The sequence below is a fragment of the Bos indicus x Bos taurus genome, chromosome 3 (assembly GCF_003369695.1).
Source record: "Bos indicus x Bos taurus breed Angus x Brahman F1 hybrid chromosome 3, Bos_hybrid_MaternalHap_v2.0, whole genome shotgun sequence".
Classification (NCBI taxonomy): Eukaryota; Metazoa; Chordata; class Mammalia; order Artiodactyla; family Bovidae; genus Bos; species Bos indicus x Bos taurus.
The window spans coordinates 94,809,357-94,835,609 of NC_040078.1; the positions used below are offsets into that span (position 1 = coordinate 94,809,357).

The following is a 26,253-nucleotide window of genomic DNA, read 5'->3' on the forward strand; positions in this document are numbered from 1 at the left end:
TGGGGAACACATGTATACCTGTGGCGGATTCATTTCGATATTTAGCAAAACCAATATAATATTGTAAAGTTTAAAAATAAAATTAAATTAAATTTAAAAAAATGAAGGAAAAAAATATTTCAGAATTTTAAAACTTAAAAATAAATAAATAAATAAACAGGGTTAAAAATGAGTTCTTTACTAACAAAATAGCTGGCAAAAACACAGTTGACAAAAACATTCCCTAAGCATTTAATAGCCCTTTTACTGTACCCTATATTTATCTTCTCTCCAAAAGTGTCACGGCAAAACACAAAAATAATAATTAGGTTTGAAAATACCCAATGAGAGTTAGAATGCAACTCAAACAAGGTAACAAACATCCTTGATTCTCTTCCATTTTTAAAAATCAGATTATAGTAGATAAAAAAAGGGCAAGACGGGGTAATAAATAATTACAACAAACAGAACTAGGAAACAATCAGACAAATTCAGACTGTGGGACATCCTATAAAATAATTGGCCTGGACTATTTTTAAATGTAAAAAAAAAAAAAGACTAGCACATAAACAATTGTAAAAATAAATTAAATTAAAAGGAGCAAAAATAAATTATGTGCATACAGGCACAAAGTACTGTGAACTACAGAATGCTCCCTGCCATTGAAAAAGATTAGGGAAAGCAACAGAGAAGGGATCAGGTCTCAAGCTTTAACCTGGGACTTTAAAAAAAACAAACAAACAGAATTCTAGAGAGAGAAGGTAGGCAAAAGAGGTATTCCAAGCAAGGTAACAACATCAGCAAAGGAACAGGTATGGAAAACTTCACACATGAGGTCTTCACAGAAGTGCAGACTTATAGCCCAAGCACAGAGTGTGAAGAGGGAGGTGGAGAGAGGTGGAGAGATGAAGCTGAAAAGGAGATGTGGGGACCAGGTCCTGGGGGGATCTGAAAGAAACAGTGAGTAGTTAAGGAAATTAAACTTCAATAGTTAATGGAGAGCTAAAGGTTTATGAACATTCTCAAGGGTGTGTTATAGAAAAACAGAAGTTAAATATGAGAACTTGGGGAAAAGGGATGATGGTGACATTAACGATACAGCAAAAGCAGTAGCAGCATCAACAGTAGCAGCAGACTCTCACTCATTGATGACCTCCATGTGCTATGCACTTTATACACAGTAAACCTCACAAGACCTTGCATTGGTAAGAGTTATCCACATAAATGAAGGTGACATCAGGGAGATCAAGTAAATTACCCAATTAAATTACATGTGTAAAATATAGCAGTTTGATACGGCCGACACAGTTTGGAATGGCTGCCCTGCCAATCATTCTCCCACATCATATCTGTGCTGATACCCTTGAATCCTGCTCCTTCTCCACAATGACACAGAGCCCTCTCCCTCATTTTCTTGCCACTCAACTCCAATGTGTAGCCAAAAAGAAGCTGGTATGACTAAGTCCCCCTAGGCACAGTGAGTGCTGAGGGGTGGTTATCTGATCAAGCTGGCCAATCACAGGACCTATGACCTCAGGGACAAGGCAGGATGGACTCCTTTCACAGGAGTTTTTCTACTGGCGTTGAGAGAAGAGTTCCTTCCTATATGTTCTTGAAGCTTAAGGAACAGTTGCCACAGGTCTTGTGCCCTCTACATGAAGGAAGCAATAAGTAAAGCATACACGCTGAGAGAAGGAGAGGGGAGAGGCAGAAGGTTCTAGCTGCAAGTGATCTCCAGCTATCCTCTGATCTGAAGCAAACCTGCAAATGCTATTCACTGAAGAGCAGGGGGTTTTGTTTTGGAAGTTTGGCAGGGGGCACTGTTTTTGTTTTTGATGCTCTTATTGTCTCTTTGGGTTTTTTTTACAAATACAAGTACTGATGAGAGAAAGGTAGAGCCAACAAACATAACCCCAACTCTGGTGATCTTCCTACCGGGTGCTATGCTAACAATGTTCTCAAACTTAGTAACAAAAGTATTTTTTAGCAAGTTAGCACAAACATGCCTCCAAGCCACAAGGCTCAGCACCTTGAGAGGTACTCAGAAAACAGACACTAAAATCTTTTCAGCGATTTAAGAAAACAGAATCCCCCATGAAGCAGAAAGATACAGGGGTGATGTGTTCTACTTCTAAGAGGCTCCAGGACTAACAAAGATTGTTGGATTTGGTGGCTGGATTTGCTGGTTTCTTATATCTTACTAATGCAAGGGCAGTGGATTCTGATATAACAAGCCATACAATCAAAAATCACTTTTTTGACTTTGCTGGTGGCCCAGTGACTAAGACTCTGGACTCCCAATGCAGGGGGCCTGGGTTCAATTCCTGGTCAGGAAACTAGATCCCACATGCTGCATCTGAAAGATCCCACATGCCTCAACAGAGATCAATGACCCCACATTCCACACTAAGACTCAGCACCCCCAAAGAAATAATTTATATTAATCCTTATGATAACCCCAAGCTATTGATTCAGATTACAATTTGTATTAAAATTTCAAAGTAAATTACCACAAATACAATCTAATGCTGCCTATCACATGCCTATCCCCCAAAATCCATTCTCCTCTTCTTCCTTTCAGTATTAACATCCTCCACCCCAAATTTTAACTTACATGGAGAGTACATCATGCAAAAAGCCAGGGTGGACGAAGCACAAGCTGGAATCAAGATTGCTGGGAGAAATATCAATAACCTCAGATATGCAGATGACACCACCCTTATGGCACAAAGTGAAGAACTAAAGAGCCACTTGATGAAAGTGAAAGAGGAGAGTGAAAAAGTTGGCTTAAAGCTCAACATTCAGAAAACTAAGATCATGGCATCTGGTCTCATCACTTCATGGCAAATAGATGGGGAAACAATGGCAACAGTGAGAGACTTTATTTTGGGGGGCTTCAAAATCACTGCAGATGGTGACTGCAGCCATGAAATTAAAAGATGCTTTCTCCTTGGAAGAAAAGCTATGATTAACCTAGACAGCATATTAAAAAGCAGAGACATTACTTTGCCGACAAAGATCTGTCTAGTTAAAGTTTTGGTTTTTCCAGTAGTCATGTATGGATGTGAGAGTTGGACCATAAAGAAATCTGAGCACCGAAGAATGGATGCTTTTGAATTGTGGTGTTAGAGAAGTCTCTTGAGAGTCCCTTGTACTGTAAGGAGACCAAACCAATTAATCCTAATGGAAATCAGTCCTCAATACTCATTGGAAGGACTGATGCTGAAGCTGAAACTCCAATACTTTGGCCACCTGATGCAAAGAACTGACTCCTTAGAAAAGACTCTGAAGCTGGGAAAGACTGAAGGCAGGAGGAGAAGGGGACGACGGAGGATGAGATAGTTGGATGGCATCATGAATTTGAGCAAGCTCAATGGACGTGAATTTGAGCAAGCTTCAGGAGTTGGTGATGGACAGGGAACTCTGGCATGCCGCAGTCCATGAGGTTGCAGAGTCAAACATGACTGAGCAACTGAACTGAACCCCAAATGTTAACTGAACACGTGGCTCCCCTGCTAACTATTACATTTCAAGCCTCTTGCAGCTAGCTATATGCTGTATATAGGTATAGGCCAGTGGGCTGTGAACAGAAGCAATGTGCAATGTTTCTTTTGTGCCTTTCAAAAGAAACTTCTTGAAAAGAAGTTATTTGCAAATGTAATCGAACATTATCCAAGACTGATCATGAAAAGTAAAAGTGTTAGTCACTCAGTTGTGTCCAACTCTTTGTGACCTCATGGGCTGTGGCCCGGGCCAGGTTCCTCTGTCCATGGAATTCTCCAAGTAAGAATACTGGATTACAGGAAAATAAAATAAAATGTTAAAAAAAAAAAAAAAGAGAGAGAGAGAGAGTAAATACTGGAGTAGGCAGCCATTCCCTTCTCCAGGGGATCTTCCCAACCCAGGGATCAGACCCAGGTCTCCTGCATTGCAGGCAGATTCTCTACCATCTGAGCCACCAGGGAACCTCTGGGACTGACATACGTTAAAGCCATAAAACAAGCCTCAATAAATTTAAAAGAACATAAATAAAACAAAATATGTTCTTTGACCAAAACAGATTAAAAGGCATGCTCAATAACAGAAGGAAATTTGGGAAATCCACAAACAGGTAGAAGTTAAATGATACTCCTAAACAACTAATGGCTCAAAGAAAAAATAACAAGGGAAATTTGAAAATACTTCAGATGAATGAAAATCAATATTCATTATTGATTGTTGAGGAATATTCCCCATCATTCATCCCTCAAGTTTTACACTACAGATAACTCCCGCATCTCCCACTCCACATTATAGAAGGCCTCAGTTGAGCAGTAGCAGGTGGCACTAGTGGTAAAGAACCCGCCTGCCAATGCAGGAGACGTAAGAGAGGCAGGTTCGATCCCTGGGTTGGGAAGATCCCCTGCAGGAGGGCATGGCAACCCACTCCAGTATTTCTGCCTGGAGAATCCCCATGGATAGAGGAGCCTGGTGGATTACAGTCCCTAGGGTCACAAACAGTCAGACACGACTGAAGCAACTTAGCACACATACACGCACATACTACAGATAGAGACTTTGTTGTTGTTTAGTCACTAAGTTCTGTCTGACTCTGGACTGCAGTACGTCTGTCCTTCTCCCCTGCTCTTCATTATCTCCCGGGGTTTGCTCAGATTCATGTCCATTTAGTCGGTGATGCTATCTAACTATCCTCTGCCGCCCCCTTCTCCTCCTGCCCTCAATCTTTCCCAGCATCAGGGTCTTTACCAATGAGTAGGCTCTTCACATCAGGTGGATAGAGCTTTAGGGAAATATACAGAATCAGTATACAAGGGGACAATGATGTCTGGGGTCTTTCCAAGATCCTGGAAGATGACTGCCTTCCTTTAAAGAAAACAGACACAGAACAGAGATATATATAAGAACATCGTTAAGAGCTGGAACAGCCTGGAGGTAATTATACTAATTATGATATTATACTAAGTATAGAAAGTATTAATAGTAAAAGAACTACAGTAGGAAGGTCAGAACTAGAACCAGAAAGTCAGATGTTTTGCTGACCAAGAGATTAGATCTGTTCTTGTAATAGGTTACCGTATCTAACACAGAGATATTGCATCTTGATACCAAAGCCTGATGCCTTTAAATATCTATAGCTCTCTTTGGTCTGCTTCTGCATATATATTTGGCATCCCATATAGCTTGCTTACAGAGACTGTATTAATGTATGAATCAGATAGCCTAAATATGCAGTCTCCTTAACAATTATATTTCTTGTTATGAATTAACAAATTTGAATATTAGTTTATGCAATAGTGACCACAATGTAAATACACTTAATGAATATTATTACATGTTAAACACTAATAAACTTTATTTTTTTGTTAACATGTACTGAACTCTTAGATTTGATAGACAGAGTACCTGACGAACTATGGACAGAGGTTCGTGACATCGTACAGGAGATAGGGATCAAGACTATCCCCATGGAAAAGAAATGCAAAAAAGCAAAATGGCTGTCTGAGGAGGCTTTACAAATAGCTGTGAAAAGAAGAGAAGCGAAAAGCAAAGGAGAAAAGGAAAAATGTACTCATTTGAATGCAGAGTTCCAAAGAATAGCAAGGAGAGATAAGAAAGCCTTCCTCAGCGATCAATGCAAAGAAACAGAGGAAAACAATAGAATGGGAAAGACTAGAGATCTCATCAAGAAAATTAGAGACACCAAGGGAACATTATATGCAAAGATGGGCTCAATAAAGGACAGAAATGGTATGGACCTAACAGAAGCAGAAGATATTAAGAAGAGGTGGCAATAATACACAGAAGAACTCTACAAAAAAGATCTTCATGACCCAGATAATCACGATGGTGTGATCACTCACCTAGAGCCAAACACCCTGGAATGTGAAGTCAAGTGGGCCTTAGGAAGCATCACTACGAACAAAGCTAGTGGAGGTGATGGAATTCCAGTTGAGCTATTTCACATCCTAAAAGATGATGCTGTTAAAGTGCCGCACTCACTATGCTAGCAAATTTGGAAAACTCAGCAGTGGCCACAGGACTGGAAAAGGTCAGTTTTCATTCCAATCCCAAAGAAAGGCAATGCCAAAGAATGCTCAAACTACCACACAACTGTACTCATCTCACATGCTAGTAAAGTAATGTTCAAAATTTTCCAAGCCAGGTTTCAGCAATACATGAACTGTGAACTTCCAGATGTTCAGGCTGGTTTTAGAAAAGGCAGAGGAACCAGAGATCAAATTGCCAACATCCTCCGGATCATCGAAAAAGGAAGAGAGTTCCAGAAAAACACCTATTTCTGCTTTCTTGACTATGCCAAAGCCTTTGACTGTGTGGATCACCACAAACTGTGGAAAATTCTGAAAGAGATGGGACTACCAGACCACCTGACCTTTCTCTTGAGAAACCTGTATGCAGGTCAGGAAGCAACAGTTAGAACTGGACATGGAACAACAGACTGGTTCCAAATAGGAAAAGGAGTACATCAAGGCTGTATATTGTCACCCTGCTTATTTAACTTATATGCAGAATACATCATGCTTAACACTGGGCTGGAAGAAGCACCAGCTGGAATCAAGATTGCCGGGAGAAATATCAATAACCTCAGATATGCAGATGACACCACCCTTATGGCAGAAAGTGAAGAAGAACTAAAGAGCCTCTTGATAAAAGTGAAAGAGGAGAGTGAAAAAGTTGGCTTAGAGCTCAACATTCCGAAAACGAAGATCATGGTATCCAGTCCCATCACTTCATGGCAAATAGATGGGGAAACAGTGTCAGACTTTACTTTTTTGGGCTCCAAAATCACTGCAGATGGTGATTGCAGCCATGAAATTAAAAGCGCTTACTCCTTGGAAGGAAAGTTATGACCAACCTAGATAGCGTACTAAAAAGTATGCTTTGTCAACAAAGGTCCATCTAGTCAAGGCTATGGTTTTTCCAGTAGTCATGTATGGATGTGAGAATTGGACTATAAAGAAAGCTGAGCGCCAAAGAATCGATGCTTTTCAACTGTTGTGTTGGAGAAGACTCTTGAGAGTCCCTTGCACTGCAAGGAGACCCAACCAGTCCATCCTACAGGAGATCACTCCTGGGTGTTCACTGGAAGGACTGATGTTGAAGCTGAAATTCCAAAACTTTGGCCACCTGATGTGAAGAGCTCACTCTTTTGAAAAGACCCTGATGCTGGGAAAGATTGAGGGCAGGAGGAGAAGGGGACGACAGAGGATGAGATGGTTGGATGGCATCACCAACTCAACGGACATGAGTTTGGGTAAACTCCGGGAGTTGGTGATGGATAGTGAGGCCTGGTGTGCTGCAGGTTCATGGGGTCGCAAAGAGTCAGATATGACTGAGTGACTGAACTGAACTGAACTCTTATAATCCTGGGGCAGTGCTTTAAACACAATTAAATACAATTTTATTTACTTCTCATACCAATCTTATGATATAGGTTCTTTTATTATACCCATTTTATAATTGAGAAAATAAAGGCTCAGAAAGGCATAAGTTACTTGCCCATGGATTCACAGATAACAGGTAGATAGAGAGGATTCCGGAGAAGGCACTGGCACCCAACTCCAGTACTCTTGCCTGGAAAATCCCATGGATGGAGGAGCCTGGTAGGCTGCAGTCCATAGGGTCACAAAGAGTCAGACATGACTAAGCGACTTCACTTTCACTTTTCACTTTCATGCATTGGAGAAGGAAATGGCAACCCACTCCAGTGTTCTTGTCTGGAGAATCCCAGGGACGGAGGAGCCTGGTGGGCTGCCGTCTATGGGGTCGCACAGAGTCGGACATGACTGAAGTGACTTAGCAGCAGCAGCAGCAGAGAGAATTCCAATCCAGGTCTGACTCTAAAGGTTATGCATTTCTACCACAGTTACTACAGATCTGGTTAACTTAAGTCTCCTTTCAAAGCTTCTCCGAGCCACAAAGGCTGTGTGTCAAATCAGCGATCCTCTGAATTCATCAGCACAAATATCACCCCACAAAGCACTGCAGCAGTGCTTCAGAGGGTGGTACCCCCTCTGCCTTCTGAACTACTGCCAGCATATAAACCCTAGGTCATTAGACCAGATAGAGGTCCACATCACTTATCTGAGATTTTTGGTTCAAATGTGCTTTAAAATTCAGAATTTTCAAAAAGTACCATACAAATAGTACATAAACTGTCACACACCTGCAACAGAGTCTGGATTATTAAGCATTTAATTAATTTCACAATCAAGCATACTAATATTTTGGTAGTACAACATACATTTATATTAAGCATAATGGAGATTATAATTAACCACACAGTTCAAGGCAGGCTTTACTTCCAAATGAGAATATAACACATTTAGGAAAAAAAACTTCTGGAATTCAGAGACTCGGGGATTTCTGAACTACAGGTAAAGGACTGGAGACTCGTATTTTGATCTGTGATCTCTTAAATTGTAAAGTCCCAGGTCTTTTACTGTTTCTTAAAAAGGATAATTTTATCTTTAAGTCAAAAATTCAGGTCAACAGATGAGTGACAAGAACCATTTCACAGGGTTTAATTAAGCACAACTCTGATGACGGGGGTTTCTGGATCCTTTCCAAGAAAAGTTAACCATAAAAAAAAAAAGAAAAGTTAACCATAACATAAAATACTAAATAGTAACCTAAGTGCTGCAAATTACTTAGCATGTCAATATATACTGAACCTCAATGTATAGTTTCTATTTTTGTTTTATTCCTCAAAATCAGTTCAGTTCAGTCACTTAGTCGTGTCCAACTCTTTGCGATCCCATGGACTGCAGCATGCCAGGCTTCCCTGTCTATCATCAACTCTCAGAATTTGCTCAAACTCATGTCCATCAAGTTGGTGAAGCCATCCAACCACATAGGCCTTATCATACTCCTTGCCCAATTTAGAACCAGTCTATTATTCCATGTCCAGTTCTAACTGTTGTTTCTTGATCTGCATACAGATTTCTCAGGAGGAAGGTAAGATGGTCTGCCTTTAAGAATTCTTTAAGAACTTTCCAGTTTATTGTGATCCACACAAAAGCTTTGGTGTAGTCAAGAAAGCTGAAGTAGATGTTTTTCTGGAATTGTCTTGCTTTTTCTATGATCCAACTGTTGTTGGCAATTTGATCTCTGGTTCCTCTGCCTTTTCTAAATCCAGCTTGAACATCTGGAAGTTCACGGTTCACATACTGCTGAAGCCTAGCTTGGAGAATTTTGAGCATTACTTTGCTAGGGTGTGAAATGAGTGCAATTTTTAGGTAGTTTGAACACTTTTTGGCATTGCCTTTCTTTGGGATTGGAATGAAATCTGACCTTTTCCAGTCCTGTGGCCACTGCTGAGTTTTCCAAATTTGCTGGTATATTGAGTGCAGCACTTTAACAGCATCTTCTTTTAGGACTTGAAATAGCTGGAATTCCATTACCTCCACTAGCTTTGTTCATAGTGACGGTTGCTAAGGCCCACTTGACTTCAGACTCCAGGATGTCGGCTCTCGGTGAGTGATCACGCCACCATGATTATCTGGGTCATGAAGATTTTTTTTGTATAGTTCTTCTGTGTATTCTTGCCACCTCTTCTTAATATCTTCTGCTTTTGTTAGGTCCATACCATTTCTGTCCTAATTGTACCCATCTTTGCGTGAAATGTTCCCTTGGAATCTCTTAATTTTTTTGAAGAGATCTCTAGTCTTTCCCATTCTATTGTTTTCCTCTATTTCTTTGCATTGATCACTGAGGAAGGCTTTCTTATCTCTCCTTGCTATTCTTTGCAACTCTGCATTCAGATAGGTATGTTTTCTTTTCTCCTTTGCTTTTTGCTTCTCTTCTTTTCTCAGCCATTTGGAAGGCCTCCTCAGACAACCATTTCACCTTTTTGCATTTCTGTTTCTTGGGGATAGTCCTGATCACTGCCTCCTGTACAGTGTCACGAACCTCTGTTCATAGTTCTTCAGGCACTCTATCAGATCTAATCCCTTGAATCTATTTGTCACTTCCACTGTAGAATCCTAAAGGATTTGATTTAGGTCACGCATGAATGGTCTAGTGGTTCTCCCTACTTTCTTCAAATTTAAATCTGAATTTTATACTGCCCAAATACTAAATAGTGATTAATGTTATTTCACAAAAAATGACTGAAGGAAATGATAGGGGTGTGTTAAACTCCAGGAAGTTTATGTTATTTAGTACTTTTCCCACCAAACTGTACAGTAATAATCCATTATTATCATTCAACTTCACTTTTTCATCAAAAATTGCCCAAGAGTGTTTCTCCTTATTTGGAAAAGACTAAGTCAGGGCCCAAGACAGTAAGATCATGAAAAGATGAAAAACAAGAACAGCACTAGAAAAATTTAAAGATGGGAAAATTTGTACAACACCTAAAATAATCTGGTTAGCAAGAACAATAGCCAGAACCACAGGTATCTGAACTCTCAGTCCTACTTCTAAGACTCATCCTACATGCCTCAATTTAGAATAAGGTTATGCTACAAAAGCTCCTTGTTCTGATTTGGAATTTAGAACTGAGAACAAATTCTTGCAAATAAATTGTTGAAAATGGTCCCCAGATTAGCTAGGAAAAGCACTCAAAATACAGCATGTGATCAAAAGATAGGGGGAAAGTTGTTATAAATTCAAATACTGCCCAAGAAACTATTTTCTTAAAGCATTTCTTTTAGATGTTGTTGCTTAAGGGAAAGCAAGACTACAAGGAAAAAAAACAAAAAAAGACTACAAGGAAGAATAAGGAAGTAGGTTAAGAATTCAAGAACTGTGCCAAAGGGCTTAGGAGACTGTGGAGGACTTGATTAGTTAATGATCTATGATAAACATTTTACTTTTATAAACAGGGTGAGCGGGGGAGGGAGAAACACTTTTTAAAAAGGCAATTTAAAAACACTCATTCTAAACAGACTTGTGATTGCCAAGGGGGAGAGGGGTTGCGGGGGGATGGCTTGGGAATTTGGGGTTAGCAGATGCAAACTATGATATACAGAATGGATAAACAACAAAATCCTACTGTATAGCACAGGGGGCTATATTCAATATCCTGTGATAAACCATAATGGAAAAGAATATTTTAAAAAGTGTATATATATATATAACTGAATCACTTTGGTGTACAGTAGAGACTGGCACAATATTGTAAATCAACTATAATTCAGTAGTAAATAAAACTTTAAAGAATAAAAACACTCATTCTTTACTAGGTCTAATTTTACTTCAGAATTGCTGTTGCTGTTCCGTTGCTCAGTAGTGTCCAACTCTTTGCAATGGGTTAAAAAAAAAAAAACAAAAAACGAAGGCAGAAGAGCTGACACGCCAGCAGAGAACAGAGGGTTGGTCACACAACGTATCATCTATCTGAAATGTACATTTCATCCTCTTCTGGGTGATGAAAATTTCAAAGAATTATGTTCAGGAATGTGCCACTATCTTTCTGTGGTCATGTTTTGTGAATATAAAAAACTCATTACTCAACAAATTCTAAGATTTAGTATTTGCTCCTCCTTTCCCTTCTCTAGGAGGCTTTTTCTTTACTGGAATGGAAAGAGTTTTTCATTCATCCTCGGTGTTTCAACTTAGATGTAAAAGGACTCAGTACTTTTTAATGATTCATCAATGCAGTCTGTACCTTAGAATAATAGCCTATGCAGAAGGTTTGGGAGAAGGAAATGGCAACCCACTCCAGTGTTCTTGCCTAGAGAATCCCGTGGACAGAGGAGCCTGGTCGGCTGCCATCTATGAGGCTGCACAGAGTCGGACATGACTGAAGCTACTTAGCAGCAGCAGCATGCAGAAAGTTTATTTCATTGTGATAATGATGTAACTCAGTTATCACCTATAAGCAGACTAGTGATAACTTGGGTTTGTCATTTTAAAATATCAACACTAGCACAATTCAGTGAGAGAACATTCTATCTGGAGTTAGAAGACTTAATCACATACAGAGAAACTACTGTGTGAGTTTTTAAGTCTCAATTTCTTCATGTGTAAAGGAAGTAATATATAAACTACTTCACCTGTTACTCATTCCATAAATATTTACTGAATATTCACTAAATGCCAAGCATTGCTCTAGATGCTAAAGATAAAATGATGAAGGTAAGTCTCTGTTCTCACAGTACTTACATTCCAGAGGAGGGAAACAGACACTAAACAGGAAAAACAAAGTAAGTTTAGCAGCTAACAATAAATGCTATGAAAAAATACATCAAGACCAGTGTGCTACACCAAGGAAACCAGAATTGAAAGAGACACATGTACCCCAATGTTCATCATAGCACTGTTTACAATAGCCAGGACATGGAAGCAACCCAGATGTCCATTGGCAGATGAATGGATAAGAAAAATGTGGTACATATACACAATGGAATATTACTCAGCCATTAAAAAGAATGCATTTTAATCGGTTCTAATGAGGTCGATGAAACTGGAGCCTATTATACAGAGTGAATTAAGTCAGAAAGAAAAACACCAGTACAGTATACTAACGCATATATATGGAATTTAGAAAGATGATAACGATGACTCTATATGCAAGACAGCAAAAGAGACACAGATATAAAGAACAGTCTTTTGGACTCTGTGGGAGAAGGCAAGGGTGGGATGATTTCAGAGGGTAGCGTTGAAACGTGCGTATTATCATATGTGAAGCGGACCGCTAGTCCAGGCTCGATGCATGAGACAGGGTGCTCAGGGCTGGTGCACTGGGATGACCCCGGGGGATGGGATGGGGAGGGAGGTGGGAGGGGGGTTCTGGATGGGAAACACATGTGTGCCTGTGGCTGATTCATGTCGATATATGGCAAAAACCACTACAATATTGTAAAGTAATTAGCCTCCAATTAAAATAAATTAATTTTTTAAATAAAATAAAATAAGCTTATATTCTAAACCATCAAGTGAAAAAAAAAAAAGACCAGTGTGCTAGTGCTAGTGACTGATAGTGAGGTGTACTTTAGACAGGTTGTTAAGGAAAGGCTTCTCTGAGCAGTGATGCCTAAATGAAGACCTGCATAACAAGAAGGGAATCAGGCATGCTACAGTCATGGGAGAGTATCAGTCCAAGAAGCCAGAAAATATACACAAAGACCCTGAGATAGGAACAAGCTTGAGGTGTCCAAGGAACAGGGGGGAAAAAAAAGCTACAGTGGATATAGTGGTGAGCAAAAGGTTTACTGTAGAAAGTTAAGTGGAGAAAGATCACAAGGCCATCCGTTCAATTCAGTTCAGTCACTCAGTCGCGTACGACTCTGTGACCCCATGGACCGCAGCACGCCAGGCTTCCCTGTCCATCACCAACTCCCGGAGTTTACCCAAGCTCATGTCCATTGAGTCGGTGATGCCATCCAACCATCTCATCCTCTGTCGTCCCCTTCTCCTACTGCCCTCAATCATTCCCAGCATCAGAGTCTTTTCAAATGAGTCAGCTCTTCACACGAGGTGGCCAAAGTACTGGAGTTTCAGCCTCAACATCAGTCCTTCCAATGAACACTCAGGACTGATCTCCTTTACGATGGACTGGTTGGGTCTCCTTGCAGTGCAAGGAACTCTCAAGAGTCTTCTCCACCGCCACAGTTCAAAACCATCAATTCTTTGGTGCTTACAAGGTGGTAAGTCATAGTAAAGAGTTTGAATTTTTTTTTCCTATAGTCACTAGAGAATTTTAAGCAGGGGAAAAATATGATCTTCCTTTTTCCTTTTTTTAAAAAATCACTTGGGCTACTGATTAAAAAATGGACTTTAGAGAGCAAAAAGGAAACAAAGAGAACACTTAGGAAGTTTTTGCACCAGACCCGGGTGGTTTATATGCTATAGTGGTAGCAAGGAAAAATGGAAGAGGTTATGAGGCTTAATGAAGCGATATATTTGACAATAGTAGAAAATACCTACAACAATGATTAATATAGTAGAGGCTTATGGCACACTGCATTTTCCAAAAATGGCCTATAATGGTATTTCTCATCCTACAAGCTCTTTTAGAACTTTGTCACTCCCTCATTAAGAAGTAGAGTCTTCTGTTTGTGGGTGGGTTTTTGAACTGCCCTTAATCAAGTAGACTGGGTACTATCCAGCTGAGCAGAACTATAGGAGATAATACAGATTATTGTACATTGTCTTCCTGCATCACAGACAGCATAGGAATCTTAATCTCCCAAAGCCAGATGACTGAGATCTCATTAAGTAAGGATGAAGGAAAAAAGATATCCTTTGCTCATTTTGCTAGTTGAAGAAATACAATACAAAATGGTACAACATATCTATAGAAAATTTTTTAATAAAATGCTTCTGGGTTGTATATTATTATATATATAATGATTCCATTTATATAAAATATACATAAAGGTGTATTTAAGCATAAAGAGTTGTTAGGAAAGCTATTCTCCAAAACACAGATAGTAGGATTTCAGGTAGTACTTTGCTTCTTTCTATTTTATATGCTTTTTCAATTTTTTTTAAATTAAGAATATATTGCATCTCTTCAAGAGCAATGAAACAATCTTTTTGAAATTTAAAATAAAGAGTAATAATGTCAAATTCTGCAGAGACAGTGCTACTAAAATGAAAAGTTAAAAGCACCCACTGGGTTCAGCAACAAAGCTTTCATTGGAGACTTCTGCTAGGATATTCAGTGAAATTTGGAGGTAAAAACAGATTGCTGTACAGTAAATGCATGAATAAAGACAGACAATGTAGAAGACTCTTTCAATAGGTTTATCTAACTTGAAGAAGAGGTGAAGATGATTTTTCCAGGGGGACATAGAATTAGCAGAGATATTTTTCAACTTGAGAGAGATATAGCCCAAGTTTATTTGTTAATGAAAAAGTCAGTATATCCTAAAATTCATATAGAAATTCAGCAAACCCAGAATAGCCAAAACAATCTTGAGAAAGAACAAAGCTGAAGGGCTTACACTTTCCAATTTCAAAACTAACTGTACCAAAAAAATGAAAAGCAACAGGCAATCCCAAAACGTATTAAAATTTTCCATATGAAATTGTTACAACTATGATGTTTAGTTGTTATATTGCAAAATATTCTTAAACAACAAAAGTCTGTACATAGAAAGAAGTAGAAGACAATGGGCGAGAGGAAGGAGAAAGCAGAAAAAGGAGAAAAACCTATAGACTGAGATTCTCTAAAAATTCGCGAGTAGATGGAATCCAGAACACCCAAGGATTGGTGGTGTTGCTTAATTGCTAAATTGCGTCCAACTCTTTTTGCAACCCATGGACTGTAGCTTGGCAGGCTCCTCTGTCCATGGGATTTTCCAGGCAAAAATACTACAGTCGGTTGTCATTTCCTTCTCCAGGGGGTCTTCTAAACCCAGGGACTGAACCTGCATCTCCTGCATTGCCAGGGGGATTCTTTAGTACTGAGCCACCAGGAAAGCCCACCCAAGGATTACTTCTTCCATTATGTCAGGGACGCAGGGAAGGATAGGCAGGAAAATAGTTATACCAATAGGTGGCAGTACAAGGAGTTGAGAGTGTTCCCACCAAATGAACTCTATTGTCTCTGGGAAGCATGGTATCATTTATGAGAGACGGAGGAAAGAGGAAGATCAAGAGACTAGAGGCAGCTGCCAGAATGACAAACCAAATATTCATCCAATATTTCATTTGTCCACCTGTGCCATAAGAGTAATGCTAAAATAAAATACATTCAATTAAGTAAGTAGACAATTTAGCATGAAGGCTCAATGTGAAAAAACTCCAGGAATCAGAATATTAACATTCATAATAATCTTTGTCATGTGAATGGGAAAAAAATAATTTTGAATACCTCAAAATACTTTCCCCAAATATGATTTCATTTATATGATTCCATGTATCATGTACCAAAAAAGTAAAATTTTTTAGTTTAAATTAGTCTAAGATGATTATCCTTTACAATATAGTAAATGAGAAGAAAAGACTCAGCTGGCCATTTGTTTTTCTCTATAAGCAGTAAAAGGAAATAGGTCCTTAATCTAACTCTCTTGAGCATTGTTCTAGCTAGCTTTGACTGACATTATACAACTAGTTGAAAATCTAATCCTATGACAACTGCCACATATAACAGTGGCATATTTAAGAATAGCTCTGCTTTCTATCCTTCTACAAATTACTATCAACAAAACTGCCTGCAATAAAGCAAGAACTGACTGCTTGTCTGATGTACCACACTAACCAAAAGATCCCACACAGTTCTACAGGGTAAGGATGATTAAAACAAAGCCATTGTTATTAATACAAGCTTAATCAGGTTTTACATAAGCCATAAACACATTTGTTATCAGTATATTTTGCAAAATTTACAAGGCTGTATAAGCAATGATTCCAAAACAATCTTCTACATCACATCTCTTAAAGGGCCTTGGACATTCCATTCACTATGAGAATGATGTACTATATTTATAGGGCTTGAAAATTATCATGCTAGTAGTACTATCAAGGAGTTTACAAGCTTGCTGTACAGATAAAGGATGTAACAGAGACTTCCCTGGCGGTCCAGTGGTTAAAACGCCACACTTTACACTTTAGAAGGTGCAAGTTCCATCCCTGGTTGGAGAACTAAGATCCCACATGCCATGCACAGCACAGCCAAACAAAAAAAAAAAATCAAAAAAGAGAAAAACTAAGGCTGACTAGGGTATTCAAGAAACCACAAGACATAAAATTTCCACATACTTCTTTTCAGGGCATTTAGATTAGGTACAATTTTTCTTGTGTTCCTTTTGCAATTCTAAAGCTATTTTATTAACTTGGATTATTAATATGTACCATGTAAGCTTAATAAAAAACATTTGATATAACCAAGAAGTTTATTTACAAAAGTATAAATTCACTTTTAAATGCTTGATGGGAGTGGTGCTGATACATTTCTAGCAGAATCTGAGATTCCCTCTTTTACATCTTTGCAAGAAAAACACATATATTTAAGCTCTTCAAAAACCTAAAATCCAAGAATTAGATGAGAGATTTTATCACCTTCCAGACATTGCTAAGGACTGTCAAGTAATATTTAAATGTGTTCAGATTACCAGTGTTTTTGAAATGCAAAGTCACTATGACTCTCTTCCAGCTAGCATGTTAACAGCAAAACACATCATTTCTCCAATGATTCCTTTTAAAGAAAACCTTGAGTGACCCTGACAACTTACTAACTCACTATTTCTAACTTTTCTCTCTGAAATGTCATAAAGACAATACAAAACAAGAAAGAGTGTTAAATACTTACAGTTCATAACTAAACAAATCATATTTTATAATCTCAACTAGCTCCTCTTCAGTTCAGTTTAGTTGCTCAGTTGTGTCTGACTCTTTGAGACCCCATGAATCACAGCACACCAGGCCTCCCTGTCCATCCCCAACTCCCGGAGTTCACTGAGACTCACGTCCATCAAGTCGGTGATGCCATCCAGCCATCTCATCCTCTGTCGTCCCCTTCTCCTCCTGCCCCCAATCCCTCCCAGCATCAGGGTCTTTTCCAATGAGTCAACTCTTCGCATGAGGTGGCCAAAGTACTGGAATTTCAGCTTTAGCATCATTCCTTCCAAAGAACACCCAGGGCTGATCTCCTTCAGAATGGACTGGTTGGACCTCCTGGCAGTCCAAGGGACTCTCAAGAGGAGAAGACTCTTGAGAAGCCTATATGCAGGTCAGGAAGCAAGTTAGAACTGGATATGGAACAACAGACTTGTTCCAAATAGGAAAAGGAGTACGTCAAGGCTGTATATTGTCACCCTGCTTATTTAACTTATACTCAGAGTACATCATGAGTACACCACAGTTCAAAAGCATCAATTCTTCGGCGCTCAGCTTTCTTCACAGTCCAACTCTCACATCCATACATGACCACTGGAAAAACCATAGCCTTGACTAGACGAACCTTTGTTGGCAAAGTAATGTCTCTGCTTTTCAATATGCTATCTAGCTTGGTCATAACTTTCCTTCTAAGGAGTAAGCGCCTTTTAATTTCATGGCTGCAATCACCATCTGCAGTGATTTTGGAGCCCCAAAAAATAAAGTCTGACACTGTTTCCACTGTTTCCCCATCTATTTCCCATTAAGTCATGGGACCAGATGCCATGATCTTAGTTTTCTGAATGTTAAGCTTTAAGCCAACTTTTTCACTCTCCACTTTCACTTTCATCAGGAGGCTTTTTAGTTCCTCCTCACTTTCTGCCATAAGGGTGGTGTCATCTGCGTATCTGAGGTTATTGAGATTTCTCCCAGCAATCTTGATTCCAGCTTGTGCTTCTTCCAGCCCAGCGTTTCTCATGATGTACTCTGCATAGACGTTAAATAAGCAGGGTGACAATATACAGCCTTGACGTACTCCTTTTCCTATTTGGAACAAGTCTGTTGTTCCATGTCCAGTTCTAACTTGCTTCCTGACCTGCATATGGGCTTCTCAAGAGGCTCCTCTTACAATCTGGTTAATTTCAAAGTGACCCTGCTGCTGATAAGTCGTTGTGTCCAACTCTGTGCGACCCCATAGACAGCAGCCCACTAGGATCCTCTGTCCCTGGGATTCTCCAGGCAAGAATACTGGAGTGGGTTGCCATTTCCTTCTCCAATGCATGAAAGTGAAAAGTGAAAGTGAAGTCGCTCAGTCGTGCCGGACTCTTAGCGACCCCATTGTCTGCAGCCTAGCAGGCTCCTCCATCCATGGGATTTTCCAGGCAAGAGTACTGGAGTGGGTTGCCACTGCCTTCTCAGAATGTGACCCAAGTTATTCCTTTTTCCACTTCCCATGGCCACTAATCTAAATCTTTACTACATTCCTTAAATCTTAACTCGACTCTCATCTTCAATAAATACCCTGCTTCCCATCCCTAAAACATTTAAGCATACTCCTACCTTAGAAACTCTTTCCTCTCAGTTCCATATTCCTTTGTTCCTCTTTCATAATGAAACACCTTGAGCAATCTAAACTCATTTTCTCTACTTCTTGCCTCCTATTTACTCTTCAAACCACTCTGACTTCCAAACTTCTGACTCCATGGGAACTTCTCTTTTTCAGGGCATCAGTGATGTCCAACTTGATCAATCCAATGAGTATTTTTAAGATTTCATCTATTCAATTGTCTCAACAGTATTCAAGCCAGTTCCTGCCTTGACTCCACATTCTGGTTTTTCTTGGCTATCTCTGGCTGTCCCTTTTCACTCTTCTGTGCAGGCTCTTTTCTCTACCCAAATCCCTTAGAAACGACTGTGATGGCTTAAAATCCCTCCATAAATTGACACTCCTTTCAAAAGGCAGAGGCTAATTCTCTTTCCCATGCCTAAAATTCCCATCCCCTGTAGCATGAACTGAACTTAATGATTCATTTCTAATGAATGGAAGAAGGCAAAAGTGATGTTCTCAGACCAGGTCAAATAGGCACTTCAGCTTTCTCCTTGCTCTCACTTGGATTACTCCTTCTGGGTGAAGCCAGATAGATGCCCTGTCACAATGACTCTCATGTAGCCCAACAGAGAGGTTAGCTGGTGAGGAACTGAGGCCACCTTCCAGGAGCCAGTAAGGACTAAGGCTTTCTGCCAACAGACATGAGAGTGAGTCATCTTGGAAGCAAATCCTCCAGCTCCAGTCAAGTCTTTCAAATGACTGCAGACATAGCCAATGTCTTGACTGCAACTTCATGAGAGACCTTGAGTCCAAAGTTCTGAGTTACAGATAATAAATGTTTATTGTTTTAAGCAGCTAAAATCATTATGGCCAATTTGTTATAAAGCAATAGATACCTAATCCAATGGTGTTTCTCAGTGTTCTATCTAAAGCTCTCTATTATTCCCACTCATTCACTCTCTCATCTCTCCATATGTGTAAAGCTAATATTTATCTGTAGCCCAGATTTTTTTCTTAAGTTCCAGACTATGCAATATCTTTACTACAATTTCAACATGCCCCAAAGCAACTACCATTCTCCACCCAACCTATACTTATCTTCCCTATCATCATTCATTCAACTAAATCTAAAAACCTGGATTTCATCAAACTCCTCCTTCCCCTTCACTCACATCCAATCACTGAAATCCTGTCAATAGGACTTCACTATTTCTCCATAATCCAAATACAAACTTTACCTGAACCTATTGTTTAATTTTAAAAATCACAGAGAGACAACCAGACATCATGGGCCACTTGATGTACAGGTTCCCTCTGTTCCTAAGAAACCTTCCCTAAGCCAAAATGGCATAAAGCAATGACGCAATTGCCTTAGGATACACCTTGCTAACAGATGCACAAAATAAACTGAGATAAAGTAAAGATGCTCACAAACACAGTTCAAAACTACAGCAGCTTGCTACTATGTATTAATAGTTCCCAGCATGCATGCAAGCTGAGTCACTTCAGTTGCATCTGACTCTTAGTAACCCTACAGACCTCCAGGCTCCTCTGTCCATGGGATTCTCCAGACAAGAATACTGGAGTGGGTTGCTATACCCTTCTCCTTGGGATCCTCCCAACTCAGGGATCGAACCTGCATCTCTTATGTCTCCTGCATTGGCAGTTGGGTTCTTTACCACTAGTGCCACCTGGGAAGCCCATAGATCCCAGGGAAGGAACTTGCTGGTGTCACTCTTGCTGCTTAGGGCGCTCACTGACTCTATAGCAGCTCGCTGTGGAAAAACAAAAACAAAAACTCTGAATGCCATTTTCACTTTTTGTGTATTTTCCACAAAAGCAAAAATCCTCTTTGGATTTCTTTTGGTTAGCAAAAACAGGAAAATAGTTCTTTTCTAAAAAAGAAGTAGAGTAAAGCAAACTATAAGAAAGTGGAGATACTTGTAATATGTTCCACCTACAAAGTATTGCTGCCCAAAGTGGGGGGAAAAAGCTGAATTTAATTAAGCTTCTAGCTTTAAGTATCAGTTTATAGGAAACATGGAGGCTAAAGGAACATGTTTAAATACACCACAAGAATACTCTCAGCAAAATCTAGAATGTGGAAAATCTAGAGAATAATTTGCTTTCTTCAACAAATGAATGGCAAAGAAAAAGAGGGAGGGAAGGCCTACAGAGTAAAAGAGACTCAGTTTTACGTGTGGCTCTTGTTTGGAATTCTGACTCAAATAAACCAACTGGTGAGGGTTTGAGAAAATCAAGGAATGTTTGAGAAAAATCAAGGAACTTAAACACAGTAAAACATATTGAAATATTCACAAATGAAATAATAAGAGATTTGGGATCTGCTTTAAAGTAATCCAGTGGGGTAGGAAGGAGCTTTGGGAGTATTAATAAGACAAGATTAGCCATATATTGATAGCTGCACAAGCTGGGTGACAGGAATTCATTTTACTATCATCTTTCGTATATGTTTCAAACAAATTTTGTATTATGAAAGTTTTTTCCACAACAAAAAGTGCTTACAACACTTAAGTGACTTTCCACTGCCCTGAGTGAAAAGTTTAAATTCCTTAGCTCAGTTTACCAAGAAAGTCTTTCATTAACTGGCCCCTGCTTCTCTCTCCCTCTCATCGCACTATTGTCCACCTCACAGCCTAAATTCCAGGACTAACAAGCTCCTTACTCGTGTCTCTTTCAAAAACATCTATTCCCTCTATCTCAAGCAGTTTTCCCTCTCTGCTTACATGGCTAATCTCTACTCACCACTCAGGTCAAAGCAAACCTACCTCTTCAAGGAAATCTTTTCCAAGACAGAGGCAAGCTGCCCACCTGTGTACCTCCCAACATCCTACTGTTCTCCATCACAGCTCTTACTTGATGTACACCCCGGCAGACTCTAGGCATCATGAGAACATGGACTATTCCCATCTTATTTACCATTTTAACCCCTCTTCCCAGCATAGTGCCTAGCACATAGTACATCCTCAATAAACATTTGATAATCAAAAGGTATGAACACCTGCTTTCTAGTCTAACAACTCCTCAGATATATCTATATCTCCTTCAATTTTCTTTCCTTTCTCGTCTTTCTCTGTGATCATGATTCACATAAATGGTTAGCTGTTTAAACAGTGTTCCCAAATTTATATCCTTATCCCTCTCAATAAATATTCAACTAACAGGGGACTTTCCTGATGGTCCGATGGTTAAGAATCTGCCTGCCAATGCAGGGGACACTGGTTTGCTACCTGGTCCAGAAACTAAGATTCCACAGCCGGGGGGCAACCAAGTTCATGGGCCACAACCACTGAAGGCCTTGCGCCCTACAGCCTGTGTACGCAACCTGTGAAGCCACCACAACGAGAAGCCCACACACCGCAATTAGAGAAAAGCCCATGAGCAACAACAAAGAACCCATGTGCCGCAAGGAAGACTCAGTACAGCTCACCCTCAAATTCAACTAACAAATTCTATGCTATAATCTAACAGATCTTCATCTCCAGGCCTGACCTATGGCTCCAAATACCTTCTGGATTCAATCTCCTGTTATCTCCCTACATGCCTTTACATTAAAGAAGCTCAGAAATTCTCACTATCTTCTTAACGGACTTTATGTTCTCAAGTTTCCCAATTTGTGCATATTTCCCACTGCCTGAAATGCCCTTCTTCTCTTCTACCTTTAAGTCTCGGCTCAAACGTCCCTCTAGCCTTTTTTTAGGCAAAGTTCCCACAGCAGTCTATTCTTACTTCTATTGTAGAATTTATCACACTTTTTTGAAATTATGTTTAGGTGTCTATTCTGCAAGATTTTGAGTTCCTAGATGGAAGGGACTCTCTCCTTCATGCTTTTATCTCCGGCATACATAGTAAAGTGAAAATGAAAGTCGCTCAGTTGTGTCTGACTATTTGCAACCCCATGGACTATACGCTCCATGGAATTCTTCAGGCCAGAATACTGGAGTGGGTAACCTTTCCCTTCTCCAGCAGATCTTCCTGACCCAGGAATCAAACGGGGATCTCCTGCATTCCAGGCAGAGTCTTTACCAACTGAGCTATGAGGGAAGTCCATATATAAAGTGCCTATTAAAAAGTCCCAAATAAATGTTTCCTGAATAAACCACTGTTTCTAATAATTAAAAGACAGGAGCGTGACCTGAAAAGGTTGCCTAAATCTATTTTCTAAAGAAGGTAATCAATTTTTCTGTTCCTGTATTAAACAGAATATCTACTAAACGGTTTTTCAAGAACTGAAAATTTACATAAAATGAAAATAAAAGAAATGTAAAGTAAAAAAACTATTCATTCCCAGAGGACAGGTAAGGGTCTGGGCCCAGGACCAAAAGTTCAGGTGAAGGTGAGGTTTGGGTGAAACTATTTAGTTCACAGCAATTCCCGTGATCTTTTCCAAAACCCTGAGATTATCTCAATATCAATTTTTGGTATAGGCCAACTCTAAAGCAAGGTCAATCTAGTTTCGTTCAGGGTTTCCATGGCCACCCTAGAATAGACAGACCTCCAACTACAGAGCCAGACCAGAGTGCAAGTGATTAGAGTGACTTGCTATTTACTGCTCTGCTTAAAATGCTGTGCAACTATTCAGATAATCTTCCTGGAAGATGCAGCTCCAAGTTATCAGCAGCATGCAGATCATTAAGATGTACCTTCATCCTTCCAAATCCTAATGTAATGAAACAATGTTGAAGTGTACAGAATTCACTGCCAATATTCAATGTGTCTCCTACTTTCTCTTTAAGTGAATACCTATCCTTTTCTCATCTTTACTGGACCTCCTTTAATTTGGCATTGAGTATCATCTTATTTTCACAAAATCATTTTATTTTACAATATTTCTCTGTTGTTTCTCTGCAAACAAATACTTTAACACCAAAAAAAACAAGGAAAAAAAAAGAAAAGAAAATTTCTAAACATCCATTAGTGAGAAATATGATACCTCCTTCTACTGGCAAGGATGATGTTTTATAGTTTAATCTCAGTAGGGAGGATAAGTAATGGGAGGGAGAAGAAAGAAGCATAATTTAAAAAGCCATGTTTAGCCAAAGACAAGGAGAAATTTGTCAAGATACTCAGAAACTAAAGGGCAAGGAGGCAGAAAAAAGATATGCCAAAGTGAGAAAAACAGGAAAAAAAGAAGATTCTGTCTGGGAGAGGAGTTCCCAAGAACCCCAGCTTGGGGCCCCTCCAGTGTGGCCCTAAATTCAGACCCACACAAATTTGGGATCTGTAGAGTAACTTCATTCCATAGTGCCACTGAAATTATTTTGAATGGGCTGGAAAGGGTCCATGGGATTTTCTGATTATCACTTCTACTGAAACTTATTATTACTCTTCATCTATCTGAACTATGAGATTTCATAATTTCAGAGTTTTCAGGATATAATGTTCATTTGCCTCTCTTTCATAGCTAGCTAATCTTGAACAATGTATTTAAATTTCATTCAGGTTTGTTCAGTCTTTTCCCCCTTCAAAATTATGTAAAGAAAGGAAGTTGGTGTGAAAGTTTTTACTTTTTACTCCTGTAGGTTTGTCTTTAGTAACTCAAAGATCGCATTTTTCTCATTTCTGTAGTGAAAGTGAAAGGAAAAAGAAAGCCATGTTACTTAGACTCCTGATAACACTGCTTACTGCTAGCTCTGTGACCTTGAGCAAATCGCTGAAAAGCCTGGAGCCTCAGATTCCAAACTGTAAAATGGGGATAATGAATCCTTTATTCTGCAGTTATTGCAAGTAAAAAGAATCAAGGGAACCACCTTATTAGAATATAAGCTCCAGAGAAAAGGATATCTTGAACTTTGTTGATTCAAGAAAAGAATATCTTGAACTTTGTTGATTCTCGCTCACATGCACAGGCATGAGCACACACATCCACACACACCTAGCCTAAAGCAATAATAATTAACACGTAGTGGGCGCTCAATAAATATTTAAATTAACGAAAAAATATCAATACTAGTGTCCCCATTCCTCTCGTTGACATTAATCCTTCTTCCATAATCACAATTTTTTCCCTTCTATTATTTTCTAAAGACTTCAGGACATTCTGTTTTGTCGTTTGAAGAGGCTTCCTCCCTCTCATTGGCTATTATTAACTAGACACCATTCAGAGACAATACCTTTGGAAGTAATTTCTCTAATTCCACCCACCTTCCATTTCTAACGCGTCGGGGGTGGAGCGACAGAACATAAGATTCTCAGCAATTCATGGACCTTTCCCGCAGTCACTGATGTGTGTTTAACGACACTGAAGCCCTTAACTTAGCTCTTCCCAGAATATAACTTTCAGGAGACATCGCACTATGCAGTCTCTCTTCGCTAACAAGAGACTTGCTGTGTAGGAAATCCTCCGCTCTCAAAAGTTAAGGCGTCGGTTACGCTCGCCCCCCGCTGAATGGAGGAGAGTCCTGTGAAAGACACACTCAACTTGGGCAGACTGGAGGTATTTCAGAATCCTTCAAGTTGAGCAACGCCCAGTCACTTCCAGGACCTGGCCAAGCTCGTCAGACCACTGCTCTAAGAAAGCAGCGCTCCTCAATCCCTGGAGGGAAGCTAAGGGGCGCGGCCGTCTACAGGGCCTGGTGGGGGACACTGTCAAGTCCATGATAACATGTGGAAACTGCACAGATCCCGAGACCGAACCCTTCAAGCCACGACTACAACCATCTACCTACCTACAACGCGCCCCCCTGTTTACTCCCCAACAAATACAGGACCCTAAGAAAAGAACACGGCTCGCCCCCACCCCATAAATCATACAACCGGTGCCTATTTATTGGCTGCGCGAGCATCTCCTTCACCCTCATTGGCTATCCGGGGCGCAAAACCCTCCCCTACGAGGGAACCCTCCCGTACGGCGGCACCCCCATCCTAGCAACCTCTACCGGGCTACCAGAAAGCCTGTTCCCCACCTCCACCGAGGAATCCCGACTCCCAAGGCAGCCGGGGATTTGCCTCCAAGGACTTACTGTGTAGTAGGACAGCAACCCTGCATTGTAGTCCAGCACGAACCAACGGTACTGCCAGCCCTTCATTACGTTAGTCCATTTACTCAGCGGCCCCTCCATGATGGACGCCATCTTGGGAGCCGCCAATGACAACAAACGGCCTGACGTCACTCGCCTATAAGGCTTTCAACATTCGGTGGGCGTGGTCATCGCCGACAGGGGCGGGCCCCGGGTGGGGCCAGCAACTGCTTCCCGCCTTGCTAGACTCGAGGACCCACGCCTCCAGCTATAAAATTCAAAAAAACGATTTTCTTTGGGAGTCTGTCGTGTGTAGGACTCCATGCCCGAAATGTGAAGAATTAAAGCATGAATACTGAAGTTAAGATTACTTATTAACATAGATAATTTTACTGCCCATAATGATACCTTACACATGCAAATAATTTCACATCTGATATTCATTTAAGCAATTAT

At 40.0% G+C, this 26,253-nt stretch overlaps 1 protein-coding gene across 4 annotated transcripts in view; it reads right to left on the reverse strand.

The window, feature by feature from the left end:
• Positions 1–25,950, reverse strand: part of OSBPL9 (oxysterol binding protein like 9) — a 164,047-nt gene extending 138,097 nt beyond the window's left edge. For 2 of the 4 annotated variants that reach the window (XM_027537274.1, XM_027537273.1), the window contains exon 1: positions 25,801–25,950. In XM_027537274.1, the coding sequence (XP_027393075.1) occupies positions 25,801–25,911 (111 nt within the window). In that variant the 5' untranslated portion in view covers positions 25,912–25,950. The remainder of the gene's footprint in view (positions 1–25,800) is intronic. The other 2 variants (XM_027537276.1, XM_027537275.1) reach the window with 1 other exon arrangement.
• Positions 25,951–26,253: the final 303 nt, after the last annotated feature.